A 27,975-nucleotide genomic window follows, 5' to 3' on the forward strand; every position below is an offset into this window, starting at 1 on the left:
ACGATTCGAAGAAATTTGGGGTCGCGTCTCGGCCGTGGCCGGGGGATGGAGGCGCGATCGAGACGCGATTTGAAAAAAGGCGGAGGAAGATGTCCATGAACCACTCACCATGTCTGTTCCCAGATCGATGCAGAGGATGGTGACGGTGCCGAGGGGCAGGGGGATGTCGCAAAGGATGAACGCCAGGAAGGGTGAGATCTCGGGGATGTTCGAGGTGAGGGTGTACGCGATGGATTTCTTCAAGTTGTCGAAGATCAACCGGCCCTCCTCGACACCGGTCACGATCGAGGCGAAGTTGTCGTCGAGCAGGATCATGTCGGCCGCCTGCTTGGACACGTCCGAGCCAGCTATACCCATTGCCACCCCGATGTCTGCCTTCTTCAACGCGGGGGAGTCGTTCACACCGTCGCCTGGAAACAAACGAGACCGAACAACCAATGTAATCGCGCTTTCGAATACTTTTGCACCAGTTCGAACCAGTTCGAACCAGTTAGAAAGAGTTAGGAACCAGTTCGAACCAGTTACGAACCAATTACGAAAAATACGTAACACGAGGATTGATAAATTGGAATTGAAGCAAATTGTAAGAAGTTGAAAGGAGCGAGATTCTCGTTCAACGAGCGGAGAATAAGGCGAGACGATTAAACGTACCGGTCACAGCGACGATAGCACCCATTCGCTGGCAGCCTTCGACGATGATGAGCTTCTGCTGAGGCGAGGTACGGGCGAACACAATTTCGGTGTGGTACCTGAGGATCTCGTCCAGTTGGTCGGAGTTCAGTTCCCTGAGTTCGGTTCCGTGGATGACGGCGGCTTTGGCCTCGCGAGGATTGACTTCGGATACGGGGATATTCAACCGTTGAGCAATGTCCTCGACGGTCTCGTTACCTGATCGCAAACGTCAATTTTCAATCCAATCTCCTTCTTGGAAGCAAAAAAAAAATCTCGATCTACCTAACCAAATCTAAATCTTTTCATCCCCCTGATAGGGGGATAAGTCAGGCAAAATACGGACAAGCTACTATTACTACTACATGATTGAGATCGGGACAGGAACAGACCTTCAGAGATGATGCCGACAGATTTGGCAATGGCTTTGGCAGTGATCGGATGGTCACCGGTTACCATGATGACCTTGATGCCGGCTGAACGGCACTTGGCGACCGCGTCGGGCACCGCAGCCCTGGGCGGGTCGATCATAGACATGAGGCCCACAAAGCGGAGTCCGTCCACCGGGAAGTTCGGGTCGTCGCAGTTGAACTTGAAGCCGATCGGGAATTTGTCGGACGGCAGTATGTAGTCGCAGAAACCGAGCACGCGTTCACCGAGGCCGCCAAGCTCGAGGTAAGCGTTGTTGAACGCCTCCTTCATCTCCTCGTCGAGCACCTTCTCCTTGCCACCGATGAATATCGTGGAGCAACGATCGAGAATCCTCTCCGGGGCGCCCTTCATCACGAGCAGGTGCCTCGGGTCGTCCGGATTGTCCGACTCGTGGATAGAGACCTGGTACTTGTTGGTCGAGTTGAACGGGATCTCGCACACTTTCTTGTTACGCTTCCTTATCCCCATCACGTCGCCCAGGGCCAGCTCCATGCACTTCAACAGTGCGGCCTCGGACGCGTCCCCGTTCACCTCCCTCTTCAGGATAGGCTTGTCCTCCTGGCCCGCCTTGAACTCGGCACGGTTGCACAGCGTCGCGATCTTTGCCAACGCCTTGAAGCCGGGGCTCGTGCGGTCGTATTGCAATCCCGATTGATCCTCGGTCGTGTCCGCCTCGATGATCTGATTGTCGAACCACATGTGGGCAACGGTCATACGATTCTGGGTGAGGGTGCCCGTCTTGTCCGAGCAGATGGTCGACGTGGAGCCCAACGTCTCCACGGCCTCGAGATTCTTCACCAGGCAATTCTTGGACGCCATCCGTTTGGCGGTCAACGTGAGGCAGACGGTGACGGTCGCGAGCAAACCCTCCGGCACGTTGGCGACGATGATCCCGATCAGGAAGATGACTGCGTCGAGCCAGTGGTAACCGAGGATGAAGGCTATGATGAAGAAGGTAACACCGAGGAATACGGCAACCCCCGTGATCAGGTGTATGAAATGATGAATCTCCTTAGCGATCGGCGTTTCACCAGTATCAAGGCCGGATGCTAGACCAGCAATCCTTCCCATCACTGTCTGATCGCCACAGCAGATCACCACTCCTTTCGCGGTTCCCTCGACGGCGTTCGTCGAGAAGAAGGCGAGATTCTTCGTCTCCAACGGGTTCTCGTTCGTGAACTCCGGCGATCTCGATTGGGGCTCCGACTCGCCCGTCAACGAGCTGTTGTCCACCTTGAATCCCCTCGACTCGATGATCCGGATGTCGGCCGGTATACGATCCCCGAACTTTACCTCGACCACGTCGCCGAGCACCAAGTCCTCGGCCTTCAACGTCAGTTTCTCGCCTTCCCTGATCACGATCGCGATTTGGGGTACCATGTTCTTGAACGATTCCATTATCTTGCTCGACTTGCTCTCCTGGTAATACGAGAATATACCCGTCACTATTACGACCGCCGCCAACACGATGCCCAGGTACAGATTGTCGTCGTTCGGGTCCTCGCTCGTCGACGCTTGGATCGAGTACGCGATGAAGCAGAGGATCGCCCCGATCCACAACAGCAACGCGAAACCGCCGAACAGATTTTTACAGAATTTCACCCATTCCGGTGTTTGTTTCGGCGGTGTAAGCGAGTTTGGACCGTCCCTCTCCAGATTCTCTTTTGCCTTCGCGTGGCTGAGGCCCTAAAACATTATCGTCGACCATTAAAATTATTATCGTCTCTCTCGCGAAAAATTTTCACCATCGATCCTGATATTCGGATCGAGAACAACAGGAGGAGGAGGAGGAGGAGGAGGAATGAAAACGCGTCCCACGATTATCGGCTTCGCTAAATAAGGGACGTACATCAGGAATTTCGTGTCAGCGATGATACTCGAGAGAGCTTTAAATAACTCGATCGATCGTGGGACAAAGAGAGAAGGAATGAAAGAGAGAGAGAGAGAGAGAGATTTGTTCGGCTCGACGGTGATCAATTATTGTTCTAAAAATGGGGGATTTTTTATATATATTCTTTCTCTTTCTCTTGTATTATTTGGAAAGGAAATGGATGGAAATCGTTAGTCCTCCTGCTCCTCTTTTCTCTTCGTCAAACCCGACTTACGTTTTCGGGGTGCGTCTGAAACCTTTGATACAGTTCCTCGGGTGTAATTTTGTGGAAGTCAATGTCCAACTCCTGTTTCAGGTCCTCTAAATTGTCCGTCCTCCGCTTTGGATTCTTCCGCCGCGACTGTTTCGTAAAAAACAAGAAGAATGTTATTAGAAATCGAAATCGAGAGATTTTGATGTATCGAAGAATTTATGGAATATATGGAATATATGAAGGAATTAATCGTCGACAGCGATTAAAAAAAGCGAAAAATTCAAGAATTTTCAAGTATCCATATCCTCCTTCGAGAATGTTATGATAAAAAAAAAAAAAAAAAAAATATTCAACATTTTTTCCCCAACATTTCAATCATCTATAATTATATTATCGTATTAAAGGAAAAGTTTTATTATTAAATGTAATATACAAGGGTCAAGAACGTGATGTTAGATCAACGTTACTCCATAAAAATTACCTTCCACCCTGATACCACATTTTACGTAATTAAAAGACCTCGGAGACCTCGATTAATCGCAAGAATATTAATCACGTGGAATTGTCGAGAGACTTGATTAATCAATCACCTTTAAATATACCAATTTTGAATACATCCAAAAGCAGTCGAAATCCCAAACGTAATAACGAAATAATACACACAATACTTTGTAAAACGTGTCAGTAATTAGTGTCATTACGAGTGTGACCAATACTTCGTATTAGTCATATATATTGTGCGAAAGAAATAGTACACGTGTTAGTACCGACCACCAAAAAGAAAGAAAGAAAGAAAGAAAGAAAGAAAAATATAATATAAAAATGTGACAAAGATAGTAGAAAGAATATATCGTAAAAATGAAGAAAGACTTATCCTGAAGAAACAGAATATATCGTGATATCGCAGTAATAATATAATACTTTCGCAGTTGGTAATTATGGAAGAAAGAATTGAGAAAGATCTTCGAAAAAAATGTATTATCCGAACGAGATATTTTATCATACGAAAAAATATGCATAGATCGTAACATGACACGATATGATAGTTCGTGAAACGTGTTAGTAATTCAACGTCACACCGAATACGAGTACTACGCGTTGTGCAGAAGAATAACACCGATCACTGAAAAATAGAACGTTCCTCTTGGTCGAAAGGAAGAAGATTGACAAAAGTGTCAATGGTTAAAAAAAAAAGAGCACGTAAAGTGGTATTTTTAGAGGGAATTCCGAATGGAGGGATATTATCTAGGGGGAATCTGCCTTGATTGTTAGAGCGAAATGAGCGAAAAGTGGTTAGTCGAGAGAGAGAGAGAGAGAGAGAGAAAGGTTGATTCTCCGCGGGTGGAAAGAGAATGATTGCAGAAGAGATTCGAGGACGGAGAAAATATGTCGTCGATGAAGCAAGCCCCGAGAAGAGAGAAGAGAATTGCGAGAAATAAGAAATGGAGAGAGCCACAGCGGACCGGAAGTACCGCTGTGAATACCTTGTACATCCCGTCGGCCGTTTTGTTGTCGTCGCGAATTTTTGGTAACGTTGCGACCCTGTACGAGTCTGAGCGGCCATGCTGTAAAAAATGAGATGATAAAAAAAACATGAGATGAGATATACATAAAAAAAAAAAAAAATAAAATACACACACACAGATAAAAATAATACAAAATAAATAATAGAATAATGGTTGGTGTTTGTAAATTAAATTAAAAAAAATAAATCCTGGTGATTCGATAATGCTGTTTGTGATAATGCAACCATTTGAAATTCGCATTGTTCGTTTCGTCTCTTTTTTCAAAGATATTTCACGAGATGGAAATATTTTCATCGTTAAAATACGCATTTTAAGGATATTCTTCTATATTCCTTGAAATTGGAAAAAATTATACACACACACACACACACACACTTTAAAATTATAAATTTTAGGAATCTTTTGGATTTTTCCATTTAATTCTCTTCAAAGATATCAACATTTTCTAGTTTACACGTTTCTTTGAAATCGCAAATCGTGTTCTAAGAAAAATTTCTTGAAGGAAGTGAAAAAAAGGTTTGGAAAAAATAGAAAAATTCGTAATTTCACGAGCTTTATTCCGTTAGCCTTCCATCCATTTTCGCCACGCATATTGCCACGCAGTGTATACCTTGGAGCAATATTGTCGAAAAAAACAAACTTTACGATTTTCGATACGCATTCGCGTTCGGCCGGCCACGTGTTGTTAGAATCGGTTATGAAAATACAGAGAAGACGTACGAAATTAAATTTCGGGAAACGTGGGCAGCGCGCTGGCCAACAGATTCAGCCTAATTTTCGACAGTGTCCTCGATTCGTTCGCGTTTGGATAAACCGATCGCTTCCGGTTCGAAGGCGTTTTCCGCTGAAAATTGCTCCATCTCGTACACGGATCCTTGAAAACGGATTTCCCCCTCCTGAAATTAATCATCGTTCTCCATTGTGAAGGGGAACCCTCCTATTCATCTTCCTCCTCTTTTTCAGAATTTATCGAATTACCTTACAATCTAATTTTGAGAAAATTATATGTCAGAAAGGAAAATGTTAAAATGTCGAGTATATAAAGTATGGATCTGTGTTAAAATTTATTATTATTATTTTTTATTAATATATTTATTATCGGGCGTAATGAGAAGGGGAATTATCTTTCTCCTCTTTCTCAGAATTTATCGAATCACTTTAGAATCTAATTTTAGATCTAATTTGAGAAAATTACACATCAAAAAAGAAAATGTTAAATTTCGAGTAAAATAAAGTATGGATTAGTGTTAAAATTTATTATTATACGTAACGAGAAGAAGAATCATTTTCCTCTTCTTTTCCAGAATTTCAAATTACCTTAGAATCTAATTTTGATCTAATTTTGGAAAATTATACATCAGAAAAGAAAATGTTAAATTTCGAGTATATAAAATACAGATCAATGTTAAAATTTATTATTGTGCATAATGAGAAGGTATTCATCTTCCTCCTCTTTTCCAGAATTTACGAAATATCTTAGAATCTATAATTTTGATCTAATTTTAAGGAGAAGAAGAATCATTTTCCTCTTCTTCTCCAGAATTTACAAATTACCTTAGAATCTAATTTCGATCTAATTTTGAAAAATTATATATCAAAGAAGAAAATGTTAAATTTCGAGTATATAAAGTATGGATCACTGTTAAAATTTATTATTGTGAAACGGGGAACCGTATTCATCTTCCTCCTCTTTTTCAAAATTTACCGAATTCACCTTAGAATCTAATTTTGAAAAAATTATATGAAAAATGAAAATGTTAAATTTCGAGTATATAAAATATGTTAAAATTTAATATTGCGCGTAATGAGAAAAGAAAAAAAAGGTATTCTTATTTATTCGATCGAACAACGATTCTATCGCGCAATATAACGATAAAACGATTGAAATTATAATTACACAATTACGCCAAATTAAATTAGTTGAAACGGTTCACGCGGTTAAATAACACATTTGGAATATAAAGTAGTGAAATAAAATTAATAAAATTAAACGGAGGAAACGAAAAAAAAAAAAAAAAAAAAACGAAACTTGTTGTTATTCTCATTCCCCTTCTTTACCCATCTCGTATCAATTTATCGAACAATCACGGTTGTTTGCACGCATCTCTCGAGAATTTAAATTAAAAGCGGTGGCTGCGCGACTACTCGAGGGGGAAAACGAGAGGGAATATTCAAGAAACTACGCTCGAGATGGGCTAGCACGGTCTCCGTCGTGAGAAGCAGACCGTAATCTCGTTTACTCGTGAATGTCTGAACGCATACGAATGACGTACTAACGCAACGATAAAATCTCTGAAAGGTAAAGCGCGTGGTGAGTGAGGGAGATTCGAGGAAGTTGACGAGACTCGAGAAGGGTCGCGCCACACCCCTTCGATAAAAAGACACGAGTCGAAAACTCGATTCGATTGGTCGTGTATCCACGATACAATTTTTCAAGTAGTTTCTAGTTCCTCGTCGATCGTCTTCCCTCGCCTTTTTCTTGCCTATTAGATTTATAGCGCACATACTATTTTATAAATGTGACGCATATATTTAACTTGTCGTCCCTGAAATGATTATCAACGATTATCCATTAATTGGAAATTATCCCATTCATTTTCTCCTCTGACGAATATTATTTTTTTATACGATTTTCACAATTTTCCATTATCCAACGGCAATTATATTCGAAGATTATTAATCGAGAATCCGTCTTCGGATAATTTTTTAAAAGCGGCCAATGTTTTTATACATAATCTTGCGACAATTAGTTTGGAAATGTTTAATGTTAAATTTCAATGGAACACGATGTGCAGAAAATGTTATAGCCGCGTATCGATCGGTCGGATACACGTGTGCGCGCGCGATGCGATAATTGTCACTCGTTGCAGGAGAAGATTTTGCCTAGCCGCAGTGCAGTAAATTGTCTCGACCTCTCGTCGACTCGAAACGGTGATTGCAATACCGAACGTGTCGCGGAAATAAGTGAAATAGATTGGCGCGTAGCCAGTGGTTCTCCACGTCGAGGGAATATCGTGTCCGAGTCTCTTCGTCATTCCAATAGGACGTATCCCTTCCTCTCCCCCCCCCCTTTTCTTTTTAATTATATAATCCGATTATATGATTATTAAACGAATCAGAATTCTTGTTGGAAAAATAATTTTTTCCTCCCCTCTAATTCATCTTCGTAAACGAATAATTGACAGGATTATTATATTCGATCAAACTTAAAAATATCCTTTTCAACTTGAGCCCCATCTTTGACGGACACAACGTAACCTATCCGATTTCACACGATTAAAGATAATAATAATAATAATAATAATAATAATAATAATTTTATTTGCTTATGAAAATCCTGATGATCTCAAGAACGTACGTAAATTTTCCTTTCCCTAACTGAATTTCCCACCTAATCTAATCTAAACTCGCTCGAAATTCGAAATGCATTCGAAAAGTATTCGATTCGAATCGTTGAAAATCGTGACTGGGGAGGTGGGGGGGGGGGGGGGGGGGAAGAAATCAACGAAAATGGATGGAAGGCGAACGGACGTGGAGCGACGAAGCCTCCTCTCCTCGCGGCCTCCTCCCTCTCTCTATTGATCCAAATGATACAGACACAAAGGTACGCTCGTTCGTCAACGATTTTAACAAGCGGTGTGTGTCGACGGCAACTCTTGTTCCGTCGAAATAAATTGCCTCGGACAGCCGCCGCCGCCGCCGCCGCCGCCGCGTTGTGCCATGCCCTCTCGACCCGCTCTATGACCGATATTTTAATGCCATGCCCCCTCCCCCTCCCCTCCCCCTCCCCTCGACGCGAATTTTTCAGTTTTCTCGTCGCTTCACACCTTTTCACCACCTATTCGGTAATTGTAACAAATTGAAATAATCCGTTGAAATTTGGGACAATTTTTTTTTTTTTTCCCCTTTTTTTAATTCGGACGAAATTATTCAATGCAATCCTTTCTCTCTGCCTCTCTCGCGTCGTTCATTTTATTATTGTTTTCCTGTGTAATTTAAAACGAGCAGTTGGAGCAATTGCGGATAATAATAATAATAATAATAATAAAGTAAAGATAATAATAAGTTCCTGGAACTTGTGTTGCGTCGTTATTTTAATGTCAATCGCACGTTTAGGATATAGGTGATTCTCAAGGATTTATTTGTATTGGAAGGAAAATGGTAACTTTTTCTTTTTTTTTTTTTCTCCCAAAAAATAGGTCTATTCCCGCCCTTTTCCGCTTTTTAGAGGATAATGATTTGAAACGCAAGCGTGATATATATATATATATATATGTATACAGTTGTTGAAGAAACGTTGAAGGTCTAAAAGATTAAAGATTCGCGAATATTGGAGATGATTGAAGCGCGTGCCACGTGTCTGACTTTACGAGGCCTGATTCCACTTATACTCTAAGGAACATGTTTAATATTAGACGAATAATTCACGAATCTGTTTACTCGAATTTCCCTATTGTTTCGTTCCAATCAATATCCCAGTATCGCTTGATCACGAATTCGATTATTGTTAGCAACAATAATAATGCAATTCCTTCCTTCCATTCCAATCGAACATTCCTAATTAAACGTTAAGAAAATTCCATCTTCGTCTCTAAAGAAAAAAAAGAAAAAGAAATTCAAAACAATCCGTCGCATCCGATTAAACAGCGCGCGAGATCGATCATTCATTTCTACTTAAGAAACATTTGTTACAATTTCATCGTTAATCCATCACATCCCCGTTTAATCCCAACAAACTTTAAAAAGTACAAATTCTTCCATCTTGATTAATCTCGATTTCACCCTTTGCAAACCTCTACTTAAGAAATATTTGTCTCATCGGTATCACGACAATGATCCGTCACATCCGTTTATTTATCCCAATTTCATCTCTGCAAACTTCTACTTAAGAAATATTTGTTGCAATTTCATCGATGCTATAAACACTTTATTAAAAATTACAAAATTCCAATCTTGGTTAATTCATCCTTGCAAATCTTTACTTAAGAAACATTTGTTGCAATTTCATCGATGTTGCACAGATCCATATTTATTAATCCCAATTTCATCCCTAAAGAAAAAAACCTCAACAAACATTCGTTGCAATTTCGCTTTATTATAAAATTACAAAATTCTTTAATCTTGATTTCAATTTCATCCCTGCAAACCTCTACCCAAGAAACATTTGTTGCAATTTCATCGATGTTGCACAGATCCATATTTATTAATCCCAATTTCATCCCTAAAAAAAAACCTCAACAAACACTCGTCGCAATCTCATCGAAAATTTTATTAAAAAATTCCTCAATCCTGAAACGAGATCAATAATACCCCCGATTCGAATATCTGAACAAATATCTCTTACGAATACTTCATCGATCCATTTTCACGGATTCATCGAACGAATGGATATTCTCGTCCTCCTCCCAGCACGTGTATACAACGCGCGCGTTAAATTCGCGGTGTACGCGCTTGTGTGTGTGCGCCGCGTACGTAACGAAATTGCATAATCGTGCTTCCTCAATGACGGGAACACCGTGTGACGATCAGAGATAATAACGCCGCGGAATTGTCGCGTTTACGCTCGCGCGCGCTTTCGAAGCGCGTGTAACGAAATTACCGGCTTTTTACGATCGGCAATGAACACGACGAGCGCCGATCGGGGCTCGACTCGGAACTCGCGCTCTTGCAACGCGCGCGCATGCGCGCTCCACACTTTTTATCTAATCGTGGAACGCATTCCGCAACGAGCGCGTCAACCCAGACCCGGTAACGGTTAATTGGGCCCCCACATTCGAATATTGAATTACCAGCGAAATTATTCAGCGAGTTAAACGAGCCAGGGTTAAGACTATAAATTCGCTCATGCGGATCATTGTCGGGTTTCCACTGTGTGCGTCCTCTAAAATCTCTTTCTCTTTTTTTATTATTATTATTTAGAAGTTATCGAGACGAGCTTTTTAAATTCGTTTGGAATCGTTTCGAAATTTAATTAACAGTTTTATGAAACGAAACGAGCGTTTTTGGTCTCTTTCACATATATATATTGTTGCTTCGATCGAGAATAGACTGAAAATATCGAAAAGCGATGTGGTATTCCTTGCTCTTTTTCGAAGATTTATATATTTTTCAAATATATCGATATTCGCAAAGCCTTGAGGCGATTTTGTCGAGGGAAATTACTCCCTCGTTACATCATCACGACGAGATAGATATTCGAAACAACAATTTAATTTAATTTTGTCGAAATCCCTTAAAAAAAAAAAAAAAAAAAAAACTGAGTACGTTAATTAAATTTCTCCAACAAATATATCCCCACAGGGTATTTATCCATAGGAAGAAGAGGCGAGGTCTAGGGAGATTATCTAGTTCCATGCCAAGCACAGTGGCCATGTTCTCTCTAGGGCGACATCTGGGCTAAAACCGGGCTACTGAAATAGTTGGCGTGGAATTTGCGAAAATCCTGATCGATAGCCGGCGACAGCATCTGTTAATCCAGTACACGGGCCGTGATAAAGTTGGTGGAACGAGCACTGATCGACGTTATGCAAATTCCTGGCCGTTTAGTGGACACACGCGCGCGCATAGTTTCCGGACGAGAGTGTGCGCACGAGGAGAGGTTAGGTTGAGAGCGCGCGGGGGCCGGAAGCGGTTGCCGGGCGGAAAGTATCGCGATAAGATGAACGGAGCCGGTAATATCGTTTTCGAAGAGTGAAATTTTGAAAGTTGTTCGAACAGTATTTTTAAAAAAAATACCTCCCTGTTTAATATAATAATAATAACAATAATATCGGCGCAATTGTTTTTAACCGAGGAATAAAACTTTTGTTCCAAATTTTTTGAACACAGGTGTTACACGTTTTTTCTTTTTTATATATTACGTATATTTCTCGTTTTATATATACAAAATACCTATTATGGGATAATTATTCGTTCGAAATGTCGATGTTAAATTTTATTAAAATGTTTCATTGCTATATTTTTCAGAGACAAATATATATATATATATATATATCCTTCATTTTCGTTTCAATTCTCCGCCCTGAATTCTCTCGCGGCACGAAAACTCGTTAAAAGTGAGAATTTTATTTAACTCGTGCGCCGGATTTTCCGTGTTCGATGTGTACCAGCTCTATTATATCGTGGTCATTAGTTGAAATATATAGGCTAGGCGAACAGTGTAATTGTAGAGTTCCCAGGTGATTATCCATCCGAGCTATAAACACGTTTAATACAGATTAACGAGGTTGAAACGCATTGAAAATTGTGCAAGGAAGATGAGACGATGGGGAAAAAAAAAAGAAGAAGAATAAAATAAACCAACTCGAAAACTTGAAAAAACTTTCAGATGAAAAATATACACACAAGGGAAGAATTTTGCTAAACGATTTTGTTACCCTTTCTTATGTTCAATCTAATCTTGGAATCCAAATCGATGGAATGAAAAAAATTATTCGTGCACTATAAATTTCAGTCTGCTATTTATTATTCGAATCGATAATTCTGATCTAAAAATACTCGTTGCACGGTTATAAAAATCTCGCGTTATAGAAATAAAGTTGCAGAGTTCAGAACGAGTGTTCTTGAAGAAGCGTAGAAATATTTCTCTAATCGGGAAAATTTTCGAAATTCGTGGAAGAATCTTTTTACGAAGAGAAAATTTTCTTCTTTCGGTTGGAAAAAGGGAGGGGGAAAGAAAAAAAGAAAGCGTAATCTTCGTCTCGCCGGAAGAGAGACAAAGAGACAAAAAGATGGGAGGAATTGTAATCATCGAATTAAGGTCGAGGGTACGCTTTATTGAAAAGAAAGCGTATCTGAGGGATCACGATTATTTGCCAGAAACGGGGGACGATCGTGGTTAGATCTAAAATTTCTACTAAAAAAAAAAAAAAAAAAAAAATAATAAAGATTCATCGCGATAATTCTGAATTATATTTTTAAAATATTTTGCAATATAGGTTAGGTTTTTGAGATTTAAATTTCTTTCAAAAAAAAGTGAGTATCCTCTGATAAAATTTGATAATTTCACAGATAGACTTGAAGAATTCAAACTCAAAAATTCAAGATCTTGAGAAAAATAACGACCGAATAATAAACGCGAAGTCAACGAAATTAATATTAATCAGCGAGAAATTAGCTCCATCTTCCGGAACATTTTTTAATCACCGCAAAAATAATCTAAAAACAATTCCTACATTCGATCCACAAGGGAACAACGAAATTACCAAACAGATATTAAACCACGAATAAACTCAAACGAAGAGAAATCCAATTACCGTTAAAGAAGAAACAGTTAGTTTGATCTTCCAAACTTTTCAATTAACCCAAAAGTTAACAAACCACGAACAAACAACAACAACACAGTCCCCCTGTTGGGACTTGGAACAAATATCCAAGAACAACACGACGAACAAGCGAGGAATAATAATAATAATAATAATAATAATAATAATAATAAACCGTAAACTCGAGAAACGAGAGAATCAAACTGCCGTTTACATTACCGATTTACCGGGGAGGGTAAGAAATTATAGTTTGATCTTTGAAACAAAAGGGGGTGGTTGGTTTCCCCGCCCTTTGAAAACCGTCAAAAGACTCGTTCTCGCGTACAGAGAGAATTTCATCCCGGCAGACGCGACAAACCGAGTATAATCGAATTGCATAACCGCCCCCATCCTCGCCCCCAACTTTACTGGAGGGGGTCGGTGGTGGGGAGACCGGAAGCGCCTCGAAGGGATGCAATGGGTCGACTTGAAATTCTAACTAAGTCAGCCGTGCTTAACCCAATTCGATCCTCGCTTCGAGGATCTCGGCTTCGTTTCCAAGGGTGCAAGTTTTCGCGATGCTGGGGGGTGTTGACGAGGGGTGTCGAGATTCCCTACAAATCGTTACGAAATTGCGAGGAAATGGCAAACGTTTTACGCGATCTTGGATACACATTTTTGATGTAAATTTCATGTAAATGTTTCTAATAATAATAATAATAATAATAATGATAATTTTTCTGATGCGAAAAAGAAAACGAGAATTAAATTATGAGAATGAAATTTTTATCAAAAAAAAAAAAAATCTACATTTTTTTAAATTGTATCAGAAGTGTTTTTTTTTTTTTTTTTATTCTGGATATTTTGTGTATTTATGGAATTACTTGTAGCTTCTTTTATGAACACGAGGAAAGAAATGGAGCAGTAAATTACAAAGGACATTTATGTCGAATATGCGTGAATAATATCCAGGAGTCCAATTATAGTTGGTGGTTTTCAGCTCAAATGAAGCAGTAAGAATTAATAACGAATGAACGATTTTGTGTTTTTGTAACAATGATATTGTGTTGGAGCAAAAGAATAAAATTTAATGAATCCATTTGTCTATTCCAGTTTGGACAAATAATTTATACAATTTGAAATTGTATAATAGAGAGATATATCCCTTTATAATAGTAGAAATTCGTCGTACAATGAATTCAATTAATTAAGGATTCATTTAACCAAGCATAAATCATTGTAATAAATGGAATTCAAATGAAGTTGCACACATTTCAATATATATCAATATATTTGTTTGCAAAAAATTTCTGGATAAATACAAAAATATCCGTTAAATAAAGCAAATAATTTTCTACTAAATCTATATATTTACTGAATTAATACGAAAATCCCAAAGTTCATCGTCATAAGATGAACGATATAAAAACGATAATCTATTCTGATATTTTCAACCCCTTTATTTTCGATATATTGTTTTACATTCGATTAATTAATTGATTAACTCGGGATCCTCTCGTGTAAAGAAGAAAAAATATTCAAAAATATTTCCATTTAATCCCACCAAGCCATTAAATTAAGCCAAAGTTAAAGAATCATTAGGTAAAAGAAGTGACAGGTGAAAAACATTTTTACGATTCCCTTTGTAAGGAACGGGCTAAGAGATCCACTGTTCCATTATCTCGATTCCACTCGGTTACATTCCATAATTTTAAACTAACTTTTCGTGGAACGATTCGTTTCGTTTATTTGAACACGCGTTGGTTTTAGAAACTTCTATGGTCCATTACTTCGGGTTTACGGTCCACGATAAAATTACGCGGGCTATGATTTATGAATCCCAAGCATTCAGTTTAAACTACGAGATGTGTACCGTTCGAAATGATAAAGCAGACAAAATTTACACTTTGCAAAATACCGATACACAAACGCGGAAACTCTGTTTTCTATGCATATATAAATTTGAATAGCTGTCACGTTCCTTCGCGACCAAGTTGGTCTGTGACAAGCCATCATGCAATGGGAACACAATATGTACGTACATCGTTCTAAACTCGAGCTCTAAAAGGACGAAAGTGAAGAGGAAAGAATCGATTGTTTCTTGTCCAACTAGAATAGACACTGGCCTTCCAACGACAGAAACTTTATTTTTCTTCCTTTTCTTTTATATCACAGATATATTAGTTTCCTTCGTTCTAGAAAATTCTTAAAAAGAGGATTTCACATGTGTGTCAAGCATCATCGAGTTTCTCTCCAATTCTCCTTTAATTTCTTTTCGAATAAATCGAAGATACTACAATGTAAATTGTGCTTCGTTTCCAAAACGAAAAACCTCGCATCGTATCGTACCTTTAAAATTCACCATTCGAATCAAAGTAGAAGATATTATTTAATATCTACGATTATTCTACTTTTCCAAAATAGGAAAATCATACATTCCTAAAATTCGAATCAAAACGTACGTCTCTAAAACTCCATCCCCCTAAAAATTCATTCTACAATTATTCTACTTTCCCAAAATAAGAAAATCATACAGTTCTAAAATTCTAACCATGCCTTCATTAACTTTCCAAGAACAAAACGTACGTCTCTAATACCTATCCATCCCCCTAAAAATCCATTCTTAGTATCTCCAAATAACGTTCGATAATAAATTCCAAAATCTACAATTTCCAAAGCTAAGAAAAGGCAATGCGTGCCCGTCCGAAAACCACCCTAAAAATAACTAACAATATCAAATCCTACGATTATTCCAAAATCGTAGGAAAACCATACATTTCTAAAATTCGAACCAAAACGTACGTCTCTAAAACTCCCTAAAAATTAATTCATCGCCTCGATGTATCTCCAAACACGTTTAATAAATTCTAAAAATCGACGATTCTCCAAAGCTAAGAAGAGGGCACTGCGTGAAAAACACACGAAAACCACGGTTCCAGATTGTTCAAACCGAACCGAACCCGCAATCCATCGATGGTACGGTACCATTCCGATCCAGAAAACCGCCCTCCAACGCCGCCCCCTCCTCCGTGACGCGACGTTCCGTTTCTCCCTTTTCCCGACCGCGTCTCGGGTCGATGAGGACGGAAACCGAGTCGCGGGTGACGCGCATGCGACCTAACCATCCGCCCTCCCCCCCTCCATCACGGATCAATACCCAACCAGGCCATCTGCCTCTTCCTCCCTCCTCGTAACAGGCTGGAAAGCGCGCGAATACGTCAGGCGGACAAGCTGGCGCCACGGGGTGGCCTCGTGGATCTTCGTCCCTTCTGCCTGTCCCTTTCTTTCTTTTTTGCGTTGATCGGGGAAGGGGAGGGGGGATCTTGGCGATTCGTTCTCGGTTTCAACAAGACTAATACTGATACTCGATAACAGGGTGGCTGAAATTTGTTTCGAGAAAAATTTGTTTCGAGAAAAGGGTCCCACAAGCGGATGGATTGGATTTAACGGTTCGAGATAGAAGGTTGTGGAAGTGGAGGGGAACGGGCGGATGAATTTTTGTTTTGTCGGAATATTATTACTGGCCGTCAACCGAATAAAGTTGAGAAAGTAAAGTGAAAAAGTTAAAAATAAAAGTTGGTTTCAAGTTTAATTATTTATTATTATTAAAATGCTGGGACTAGAGCGAAATTTGTAAGCTATATCCTCGCGTATATAATCGTTTACCGTTTATTATTATTGCAATTACTACGAATATATTTGAACAATAAATTATCGAAGTAATTTCGACTATTAAATATTGGTTTTCGTTAAGGAGTAGCTGTCTTCTCTTTTTTGTTCGATTTTGTTAAAGTAGAGTGGTTTTAATTATTTAATTTGGTTTAAAATTAAAATTGAACCGAGATTAGACAATCGTGTCCAATATCCCGAAAACAGACGAGGGTGGACAGAGGTTGCAAACGCATTGCACGGTCAGAAAAGATAATAAAACCGATTTAACCGCGTTTCTTTCAATTCCCCCGTTCATTCCTGTGTCTCGTCAAATTTGCAAAGTAATCAGATTACCCTTAATCAAAGTTGAGCGAAGATTTAAGGTGGCCATTTAGCTCCAACCATTGGAATCCTCGTTGCTGCTGTGCCAAAAGACATAAAAAAAAAAAAAAAAAATTCGCTTCCCTTAATCGAGGAGCAACTTAATTGCTCCTCCATTTTTCTTTCTTTTCTTTTCTTTCTTTCCTCTCTCTCTCTCTCTCTTTTTTTTTCTTTAATATTACAACGCTTTACCGTTGCCGTTTTATGCCATTTCCTTTCCACTCCTTGTCCCGAAACAACTCACTGTCTCGTTTTTTCCCCTCGTTTCCGTCAACCAGTCGTTTTCAACGACTTTTGTCGTTTCTCTTTTAGTTAGACGAGGGTGGCCAGAAACAAGCTCGCTCCAACCAGGTCACCCAGAGTTCTCGTTTATCACGTTGTCTCTCTTGTATACGTGCACGCAACGTAGTTGTGTATTACTCGTATAATGGGGACATCCTTCGACATCCTGGTCGTCATTGTGACTAACTTCCTCCAAGCTATTTTCGAGGCAAGATTTAGGGGACATTGAGGGCTGGTGGATTGGTTCTCGTGTTTTCTTTTTTCTTTTTTTTTTTTCTCCTTCTTTCGCGCGTTGTAGAGTTTCTTTTCTCTAAGAAAAGGAAATTGATCGTCGAAGAAATAAATAACGGTTTTGGAATTTTTTCGCGCTATTAATTTATGGTTTTTTTTTTTTTTTAATTATTATAAGGGTAGTTTTTTTTTCAACTACTTTTCCAACAAGTTTCAACAGTAATTTTTACCCCACTAATTTCAAACTTCGAAATTTTCCAGTTCCCAAGCTTCCAAAGTATTTCCAAACTTTGGGATTAGAGAAATTTTCGAATCACATTTGAATCACGAACGATAAACACGCGAGTAGACGCGAGCGAAACGGGAGGGGATTTCTTTGATCACTTTGAGAACATTAACCTACATAAAACCTGTCCCAGAAAGGGATGGGCAAACAATATGAAATATTTCACGTTGAACGCCAAACACCGTCCATTCAGAGCGCTCAATTGGCCGTTGCACGGCTCAAAGGGTCCATCGTGATCCCATGCACCCCTCCTCCTTCCCCTATTCACTGAAAATCTCTTGAACCACTCCCTCCCTTCACGTACCCTCCTTCCTCCACTGGATCTCCAGTACTTCACCCCTTCGTGCGCGGCCAGCTGGTAACAACGTCGAACCAGTGACCCATTAATAGAACACGTCGAGACCGACCTAGCTACGCCCTGGTGTAATATGTGTAACAACACAACGAATTCGTGTAATAACACAGTTAATTAATTTCCATCGGTCGTCAAAACTTTTGCGTCACCCACTTTTCCATTAATTCCAGGATTGTTTTCGTTTTTCTCGTCGTGCACGAGAACCTGACGATGTCGTTTAATAACAACGGAAGAAAAATAATACCAGTATAAATTATCGAATATTCTTGACATCTTCTCCTTATATCGTGATTATTCTAGGATTTTTTTTTTTAATTTTCTGGAATTTTCCAATCTCGAGATTTTAATGTGTGTGTGTGTATGTATAGGTTGTTTAATCTTGAAATTTTGAAACTCTTAAAGAATTCGAAGGGATGTGAACGGGTTCTCGAGGAGTAAATTTGTGCCACCGATGTTATATCGAGCGGTTGGACGACGATCGTTCGTGTCACGATGAATCTTGAATATTAGATTCCGGAAATTTCCAAGTTCTACCGTAAATTTGCCCGTGAGGGTGGGGCTGTGTGCCAGACAGTGGAAAGTTCTCGAGCTAACGAGCCTAAAATGAGATTGGACGGTTTGAACGATCGAATCCTTTATATTATCCTTATCCCGGATGATCGAGGGAAACATTGCGCGATTAACCTTTTTTAATCAACGATTACTTTAAAAAATCGAAAATCCAAAAATCTTTTCGAAGAAAACTTTTTCTCTGAGATTTCGAATTTAAAAAATGCAACAACGTTCGATATTCAACGAAGAGATGGATAAATAAAAGAATTGTGGAAACTTTTTCTCGAATTGCAAGAAGCTTAATCCAAAGCTAAATTCAAAATCTTGCGATATCGCAAAATTCTTCAAAGAGGGTTTTTGAGATTTCGAATTTAAAAAATTCGCAACAACGATATTTAAAGAGGAGATCAAATAAAAGAATTATCGAAACTTTTTCTCAAATTGCAAAATTTTAATCTTACGGCATCGCGAAACTTTTCAAGTATCAAACAGTTTCTCTTTGAGATTTAAGAAATACGACAACGTTCGATATTTAAAGGAGAGATCAAATAAAAGAATTATCGAAACTTTTTCTCAAAAAGTTTAATCTTACGATATCGCGAAACTTTTCAAAGAGTTTCTCTTTGAGATTTGCAAAAAATTCAACAACGATCAATATTTAAAGAAGAGATGAAATGAAAGAATTATCGAACCTTTTTCACGAATCTTAAAAATCCAGAATCTTGCGATATCGCAAAACTCTTCAAGTTTTTTCGAGATTTCGAATTTAAAAAATGCAACAACGATCGATATTCAAAGAAGGGATTAAATTAAGAATTATCGAAACTTGTTTTCAGATTGCAAAAAAAAAAAAAAAAAAAAAAGAAAATAATAATAAAAGAACACGATCGAACGATGAGGACGAAAACTCATTTCTCACAGAAAAAGACCGCCGTATGAATATTTCATGGCATGGAAAATGGCCGACCAAAAATAGCTCGAAATTTAACGAAACTTTTTGGACTGTGGATTCACAGCAGAAGCAAAGCGCTCTTTTTCTTTCCTTCGTCTCCATAAAATATGTAAACGCTGGAATTCTGGATCTGCTGGATCTATTTTTTCTGCCTCTTCTTCTTCTTCTTCTTCTTCTTTTTCTTCACCTCTTTTTCCGCTCGCAACTTTGTCGTTAATTCGCAATTACGCCCTCCACCGGAAACTCCGGCTGATGAAAGAGCAGCGAGGACTTATTCGCCGGTTTAATTTCGCAAAGTGGAGGATTTTGTAATTTATGCGGATATTTTTCTTCCGATTTTCTACGGAATTCATAATTTTTAGATAAGATTTCTTCTAACAGCGTATTTTTCTTTACTCAGATTCTTGAGAAAAAAAAAGAAAAAGATTTCTCGAGAATATTTCTTAAATATTTAATCAGAAGCTTGAATTTTCGAATATTCTTCTCATTTCTTTCGTTAAGATTCCTCTTTAACAACGTGGCGGAATGTTTTTAGAAATTTTCGAATACGAAGAAAACATTTTGAGATTCGAAATCGAGCGAGAATTAAATTGTTATAAATTGAAACGTCGAGGAGGAGGATACAGTTTTGAGGAAAAACGAGATTGGGGAAAAAAAAAAAAAAAAAAAAAAGGAAAAGAAATGAAAAGAAAGTTTATTTCGCGAGAGATATCTTATGACTGGAACTGCTCTAAAACTTCGTTATTTAACGTAATAAATCATCGGGATACTCTATAACTTTTCTACGAGTGTAAAACTTTTTTACGAGTTTAACTTTGGAAAATGTAAAAAAAAATTATTGGAAAACGTGCCGGGGAATATAAATTTAATTCGGCGATGCAAACATTTATGTGCAACAAATTTTGGAATTCTTCAAAATTCTTCAATCTTAGTATACATTATATACAGTTTCGTCTAATGTTTTGAAATTTTCAATTATCTTTATTTATTATATTATCCGTACATTCGTGTACAGACAGGAGAGGAAATAATTTTGCAGATTAATCGAAACCTCTAAAGCAGATAAAAATCTGTTGGAATAAACATCCTCGGAAAGACTCACTCACCGCTTCCGTTTTCAAGAAACGTCGGTTTCCTATTTTTTAATTCGATAATTTCAAGATTCTAATAAAGAAAAAACGTATCAAAAAAGGAAACTACAAACAAAATGAAATGAAAAAAAAACCTCCAATGTACAATTCACTTTTAATTTCAACTTCTCGCCCTTAATTTAATCCAAATTTTATACAAAAAAAAAAAAAAAACCTCAATTAAAACAATTAAAAAATACCTGGTTCTGAAACAAAAAAATTCCGGCGCAAAATTATAATTCTTTTTAACTCCAATTTAATCCTAATTTCACAGAGCTAAAAATCACAGTTAAAAAAAAATAATTATTCGACCTAGCGAAGAATAACACGAATAACGTTTCGGCACGATTTGTTCTCAACTTGATTACATTCGGAACACATTCGAAAATTTTACAAGAATTCGCAATTAAAATGATTAAACGATCCCAAAATTATTTATCAAATGCTGAAAAATCTATTTCTTCCTAATTTCGATCAATAATCAAACAAACGCCCCACCAAAAATTGATAGATCAGATATATAATTCTTGACAGAAACAAAGATTCGATTCGATCGATGGAAACTATTTTCAGTATAACTGATTATATATAAAATTGCTAATATAATTTCGGCATAGACGAGATTATAAAGAGGCTCGTGGGCCTAGCTTCGTTAAAAACAAGTTCTTGCCCGGCGCGTAAAATAACCGGTTTGAATGCAAGTTGAAGGAACAATGTCCCCCCCCAAGGATTGGACACGTTTCACCAGCCGTTCTTCTCACGGCAAAGTTAAACACGATTACAGTAATTAATAACTCGCAACGAAGTTTTCCCCGATAAACTCGAACGAAGCCACGTCGTCGATCGCTCTTATTAATGGGGGTTTGTCCTCGATACACGTCGAAAGCATTTTGATGGCCCTTCTCCAGGCCTCGACCCTTTCTCGTCGAGTAACGAAATTAATATTGGTCGGGAGAGGGAGGCTTGTTGTTGTTTTTGGAAAGTGAAGGTCGAATACATTGTTATCGGTTCCTTGTCGAAGATTCGATTTAATTTAATTGAGAATTTAAGGAAGGGAGAACATCGTGTGAATTTTTCTTCTAAAAGAGAAGAAACGATTGCAGAAATTTCAAATTTAACGATGAAAGATAACAAGCGATTGATTTTTCTTCGAACGGATCAAAATATCGATACGCGTTTTCAATAAAACACACGCTCGATCCAATCATTTTATATTTTTCCTTGCCCTCAAGCGTCATTTCGTTCGAATCGGATATAAAAATGTAAATTGGAATCGATTCATCATACATCGCGGATAAAATTTACACGGAATTTATTTCTATCATAAATTTACAAGTAAATCGCGCAAATACAAATTATCCCATTATTTTATTACACGAAATTTATTTAAAAAATTCCTATCATTTTACTGAAAAAAAAAAAAAATAATATATATACAAACGCAAAAGCATTCTTTCAAGTAAGAATAAATACACGACTGTGCATCTTTTCAATGGTTTAATTTACGACCTCGCATTTGGCCCACACGCTATACGCCCCTATTCGACCGTATCTTCCGTATATTCGAATAATACGCGCCATCAAACCAGTGATGAACAAAATATAATCAAGCTACAGAGTTACCTTAATAATTTATTGTTCGTAACAATAATAATTTCAAATAATTAACACGAGATTGACACAACTGAAAAAACCGGTTCGACTATAACACATATATTGCTTTAATAATTACGAGTAACTTTGTTTTTCCAATTATTTTTTACTTTCTTCAAATCAACTCTGCCAAATTCTCAAAATCAAATTGAAACTTTCGCCCGACTCGAGCGATCAACTCGACGATATTGAGACGAGGAGGAGAGCATCTGGGCGAGGAACGCATCAGCTGATCGGACGGAAAGAGAGGAAGAGAGCGTGGCCTTGCACGCACCCTCGCGGATTGGTCACGCACACAGAGGAAGGAGAAAGAGAGAGAGAGAGAGAGAGAGAGAGATCCGTGACGTGACGCGTGCGTGGCACAGGTCGCTTCACGAATTGGGTCAAGAGGGAGAGACTCTGGTCGTTTAACTTGAGACCTCCGCCTCCTTCTCCTTCTCTGAGAAGCGTTGGACCACGATGGATACTTTGGTACCGCGAAACATCGATCCGGATACCAGATTGAGCCACTGCAACCCTTTGTGCATGTGTATAATAATGTTATGCAGATTTGGAGAGGAAGATTATTGGAGTGATAACTTTTGGTGAAAAGTGTCGAGCATTTTCGATGAATTTTTTTTCTTCTCTTCTAAATGTAATAAAATGGAGAAAGATGTTAATTTCTAGTGTTGTTTTTGAAGTGTTTTAGACGGACGGTGGAAGCAGATTTTTGGGAAGATTGTTCGTGAACGGTTGTGATGATAAAAATTTTTTCTTTGAAAAAGGAATATATATATATATATTGTGGACTACGCGAGGAATGCTTTCGAAATATTTTTTTTTTTTTTTTTTTTTCTATTGAATAAAATCTGCATTAAACCTAATTTGCATCGAAGTTATATATATATATATACATTTTAATCGATTCGTTGATGTTGTACGTCACGACGACATGGCATTTTCCATGATTTGTTCTACATTTACATGCGACGTATTAATACATTTCTTGTCACGAATCATTTGATTTATTGATGTCGCGTGTCTTCTCTTGATTTACATTGCAGACCGATTTTCTACGCGAATTCCTACCGTATTCGAGGTTACACATTATATGGACAATGAATAGTTGATCATTCATTGTTTATTATCGATTGTATCACTCGATTAAATATATCGTGGAAAACCATTATTCGAAATATTATTAAAATATTGCAATTTAAATAATTCTCTAAAGATTTTTGGTAGACTTTTCAATAATAATAGAAAATATTATATCGTCGATTAAATATTTTCAATTTTAACCTACTCCAAACAGAATAACGAATTTCAGGCTTATTTACGATGAAGATGGGAAGAGAAAAATCCTTGTTATTTAACTTTACCTCACGAATAAGATTTCAAAAAATAATAAAAGTTTAGATATAAATATTATTTTATATCGAAGAGAATTATTCATCGGATGGATCATTCTGCAAATCAATTTTATTTGGCTATTTCACTATCGAGGATCTATCGATCGAGTGTACGAAAATTCAACACTTTGTCGATCCTGCTCGTAAGTTGAAGTTCCGCGATTAAAATTGGATTTTCGTCTATTCTCGGCCAGCCGTCCCTGAAACTCTTCGAAACAGTAAATATATTCAACGTCGAAAGCGTGTACCCTCTCTATTTTTTCTTTTTTTTTTAACCTACGAGTCTTTCCTTGACAAAACTACGTGCTCCATTTCCACGTGAAAACGAATATTTTCTAAAGAGATAACGAAAATGATCCAAGTATCTGTCAAGGAAGAATTTTCTTCTTGAAAAAGTCTTAAAAAATTTCCACATTTCCCAAATCTTCTCCCACAATAAAAATATCGCAACAAATGTTCTTTTCGATCTTCCTTGATCAACGTACACAGGATATAATCGAGAAATCTATTCCAGAATCTGATCTATTCAATTCAATTAATGCACGTTGAATATTGCATAAGAAATAATCAGACGAATTCTCTCGCGTGTTTCTAATTATCCAAGGGGGTGCAAATTAACGTTCTCGTTTTCACGAGGATCAAACATTCCACGCGTGCGGGACTCGTGTTCCAACCGCAATCAGTATGTAACTAGTCGAATAGGGACGTTGAATTCAATTACGTCGCGTACGATTGATTTTCATTATGAAACCAGTGTTCTATCGATCCCTTCTATTAATTACGACCGCGTTGACGCAACGTGGGCCGCATAAATCAACGCGAGTAATCGGCCAATTCGATCTTTCGTTATCGCTATAGAAATTGCGTGAACATCATCGTCGTCATCGTCATCGTCATTTCCACCTATGAACCTCGAACAAAAACTCGTTTCCTCCTCTCCTTGTGAAATTTCGTGCGAAAGATCGAAAGAGAAATAATCTTCGGCTTAACCGCGAGATTGTTTTGTTTTTTTTAACATCGAAGGAAAATTGAATGTCGAGTGAATATTAAGTAGTCAGCAATGCGATATTTATTTCAATATATATATTGTATATTTAATTGTTCACTCTATCTTCATTTATCAATTCGTTTTCCTTTTTGTTTTTCCCGCCATTTTTCCTAACCTCAAATTCTAACATGCTTCTTCGCTTTTGCCTTGTTATTCGTTTCTTACTTTTTTTTTACGCGCTTGACTTTCATCCCGTCTCCTTTCACCTTAATTGCTTAAAATGATATTGAAATATTCTTTTTTTTTTTTTTTTTTTTTGTTTTTATCGATCATTCAATCGTCCGTTTAAAATTGATTGGAACACGGCCAAAGTGACCGTGATATTCGAAATCGGTGAATACGCGTAAGAAAATAGCATACTCGAGCTTGTGTATACGACAAAGTAACGCTAAGAATAGAATGTTACCGAAAATAGAATTTCTGAAACAGATGAAACGGTTGTTACAATTTATCGCCGAGAAGAAAAATCTTTGACATTCACCAATTCGTTTTAACATTTTAATTTTCCTTTTAACTTTTCGATCGATTCAACTGCAACTTCTTTCTTTGCTGTAACGTTTTTGTTATAATTTCTAAATACAACCAGGTAAACATTACTTAACTGTTTAAACCATCATCGATAAAAATTAATCAAATCCATTTATCCAAAATTATTTCTTCTCTACCTCTGTTAATTGAAATATCCATGGACAGGAAATCTTTTGTAACAATTTGAATACGCTCGAAATCATTAACGAGGAGAATTATACTTGCGTGACCTACCATACATTCGCGCAATATCTACGTGTTCGTATCACGATTTCCTGCGACGAGGTTAAAAATAATTTCGTCGATTAATTATAAAAAAAAAAAAAAAAAAAAAAAGACACTGTTCAGTTTTGGAAACGTTGATAAACGGAATCAGCTAGTTTTTTACCTTGACATTCTTGAGTTGTGCGCCGGATGATTTACGTTTCACGCGTATACATAAATACATAATTGCGAAATACAGTGCAACGCGTGTATGTGAATTTATTTGTTTGGACGAAGAATAGAAAACACTTGTCGATGATTTAAACGAGTGATAAGAAAGTGTTGGAAAACGATGTGCTTTTTTTTTTTTTTTTTGAGATATTGAAACTAAATTGAACGTTTCCATTCAATCAGCGATGAAAAAGATAATAATAATGATTGAAAATTTATTTTACGAAAAGAAAAAAATAAGACGATTTTTTTCGTAACAAAAATGAGCATCTGATGACAAAGTGGTAAATATTAGAAATTTTTCAAAATTTAATTAGATTTTACTATTATTTCGCTTATGTTTGGATATGGAGAAATACAATTATTCTTCTTCCTAAAAATTATTATCGATTAAAAATCACTTAAAAAAATATTCAACTTTGCCAACATGCAAATGTTTCCAATACTTTGCTTTTAATTTTTTTTTTTTTTTTTCCGTGAGACGAACGAAACGAGAATTGAAAAAAAAATGGAAGAGAAGAAAAGTCTTCGATTTTTTTACGTAACTTGATAAATTTTGTTGAAAAATAAAAATTATTATCGATTAAAAATCACTTAAAAAAATATTCAACTTTGCCAACATGCAAATGTTTCCAATACTTTGCTTTTAATTTTTTTTTTTTTTTTTTTCGTGAGACGAACGAAACGAGAATTGAAAAAAAAAATGGAAGAGAAGAAAAGTCTTCGATTTTTTTACGTAACTTGATAAATTTTGTTGAAAAATAAAAAAAAAACCGACAGAAAGCCATTAATTGGGTCGAGTAGAAAATCAAACCTTTCCTTGTCTGACGAACGTGTTCTACCGAAGCGAGACGACTTTTAAGGCGGTGTTTCCAACGGCTTTGATCGGCAGGCATTGCAGATCGCGAATAGAATGATGCGTGAAACGTCACGAAACAATTTATGACGCGTTGTGTAATAAACGGAGTGCAATAACACGTTGTTGATTATAGGGACAGAGAGAAAATAAATAAATAATTTTCGATGGCTGTTGGTTAAACATTTGGCTATTAAATAACGGAGGATATCAAATACGGAAATTCCGATGAACGAATTTGTGTTGTATCATAACGATAGACGCAATAATGCATGAATTATTAATCGAAATAAATAATTATCGATGAAAATATATTTAACGATTGCACACATTTGGGGGCAAATGAAGGGACGACATCGTAACAGAATTGATTTATCATATTGACTGGATGAAATTTATGTAGAATCGAAAGTTTGTATCGATATAATTACAAATGGTGGACAAATATCGTAATATCGAATTCGATTTTCAAAATTTAAAAAAAAAAAAAAAAAAAAGGAGAAGAAGAAGAGGAGGAGGAAGAAAATTGATGAAAAATAAGGGGAGGAATATAATACAGGATATTTCTGATTTGCTATCTCTATTCGCGTGGTACAATTATATCGGTGCTAGACACAGTGGTTTAGTTAGCCTCGAGTTAGCCAATTAAAACGATCGAACGAATTAATCCAATGGACCTTAACCTCGAAATTGTCATGTGCAAGTGCGGAACGATTATAAATGAAGATACATCTGTCCGTGAACCCTTCCAAGAAACCCATTCGATCGACAAACTTTTCATTAAGAGTTGCAAGTTCAACGACTCGCCTCTAATATACATCGTGCAATGCATAATCGTCGATTCTTGCTAATTTTCCAACGAGTCTTATTATTAATATCATTCTCCTTCGTCATTCATTCGACGAGGAAAAACGGCTGGCCGAAATTATTCGAAAATTTCTTTTCATTTTTTTTTTTTTTCCAACGAAATAATTTGTAACGAGTAATTCTCTTTCAACGAAATATATTTATATTTACAATCACGTGGAGCGCAATTAATATTTAGCAGCTTTTTAATCGAGCGATTCGAAAGATTAAAAGGACAAAAAGGATTCAAAATTTCATGGAATCTTGGAAAATTTTGGAAAAAGATATTCCTAGACACAATTCTAATACAAAAATTGCTCCGTATATCGCGACTCATTGCACTCCATCCACGTACGAATAATAATTCTCAATAAAATCAAAAAATTTGCAATTTTTCTTTCGCGAGCCACTTCCGTAAAGAACTTTCATCCAAGTCAGAATTTT

At 37.4% G+C, this 27,975-nt stretch overlaps 1 protein-coding gene across 9 annotated transcripts in view; it reads right to left on the reverse strand.

The window, feature by feature from the left end:
• The window catches only part of Atpalpha (sodium/potassium-transporting ATPase subunit alpha), a 118,684-nt gene that overhangs the window by 16,964 nt on the left and 73,745 nt on the right, over positions 1–27,975 (reverse strand). For 5 of the 9 annotated variants that reach the window (XR_015291165.1, XM_012490247.3, XM_012490248.3 and 2 more), the window contains exons 2-6: positions 4,670–4,750; positions 3,207–3,332; positions 1,062–2,787; positions 652–888; positions 109–410 (exon numbers count right to left, since the gene is read on the reverse strand). Coding sequence is in view for 8 of the 9 variants with exons in the window: in XM_012490247.3 (XP_012345701.1) it covers positions 109–410; positions 652–888; positions 1,062–2,787; positions 3,207–3,332; positions 4,670–4,750 (2,472 nt within the window). In the remaining variant the exon portion in view is untranslated. The remainder of the gene's footprint in view (positions 1–108; positions 411–651; positions 889–1,061; positions 2,788–3,206; positions 3,333–4,669; positions 4,751–27,975) is intronic. The other 4 variants (XM_012490250.3, XM_012490251.3, XM_086904901.1 and 1 more) reach the window with 1 other exon arrangement.

This window comes from Apis florea, unplaced genomic scaffold (genome assembly GCF_048593485.1).
Source record: "Apis florea isolate Af1SG1 unplaced genomic scaffold, ASM4859348v1 contig_2350_pilon, whole genome shotgun sequence".
NCBI lineage: Eukaryota > Metazoa > Arthropoda > Insecta > Hymenoptera > Apidae > Apis > Apis florea.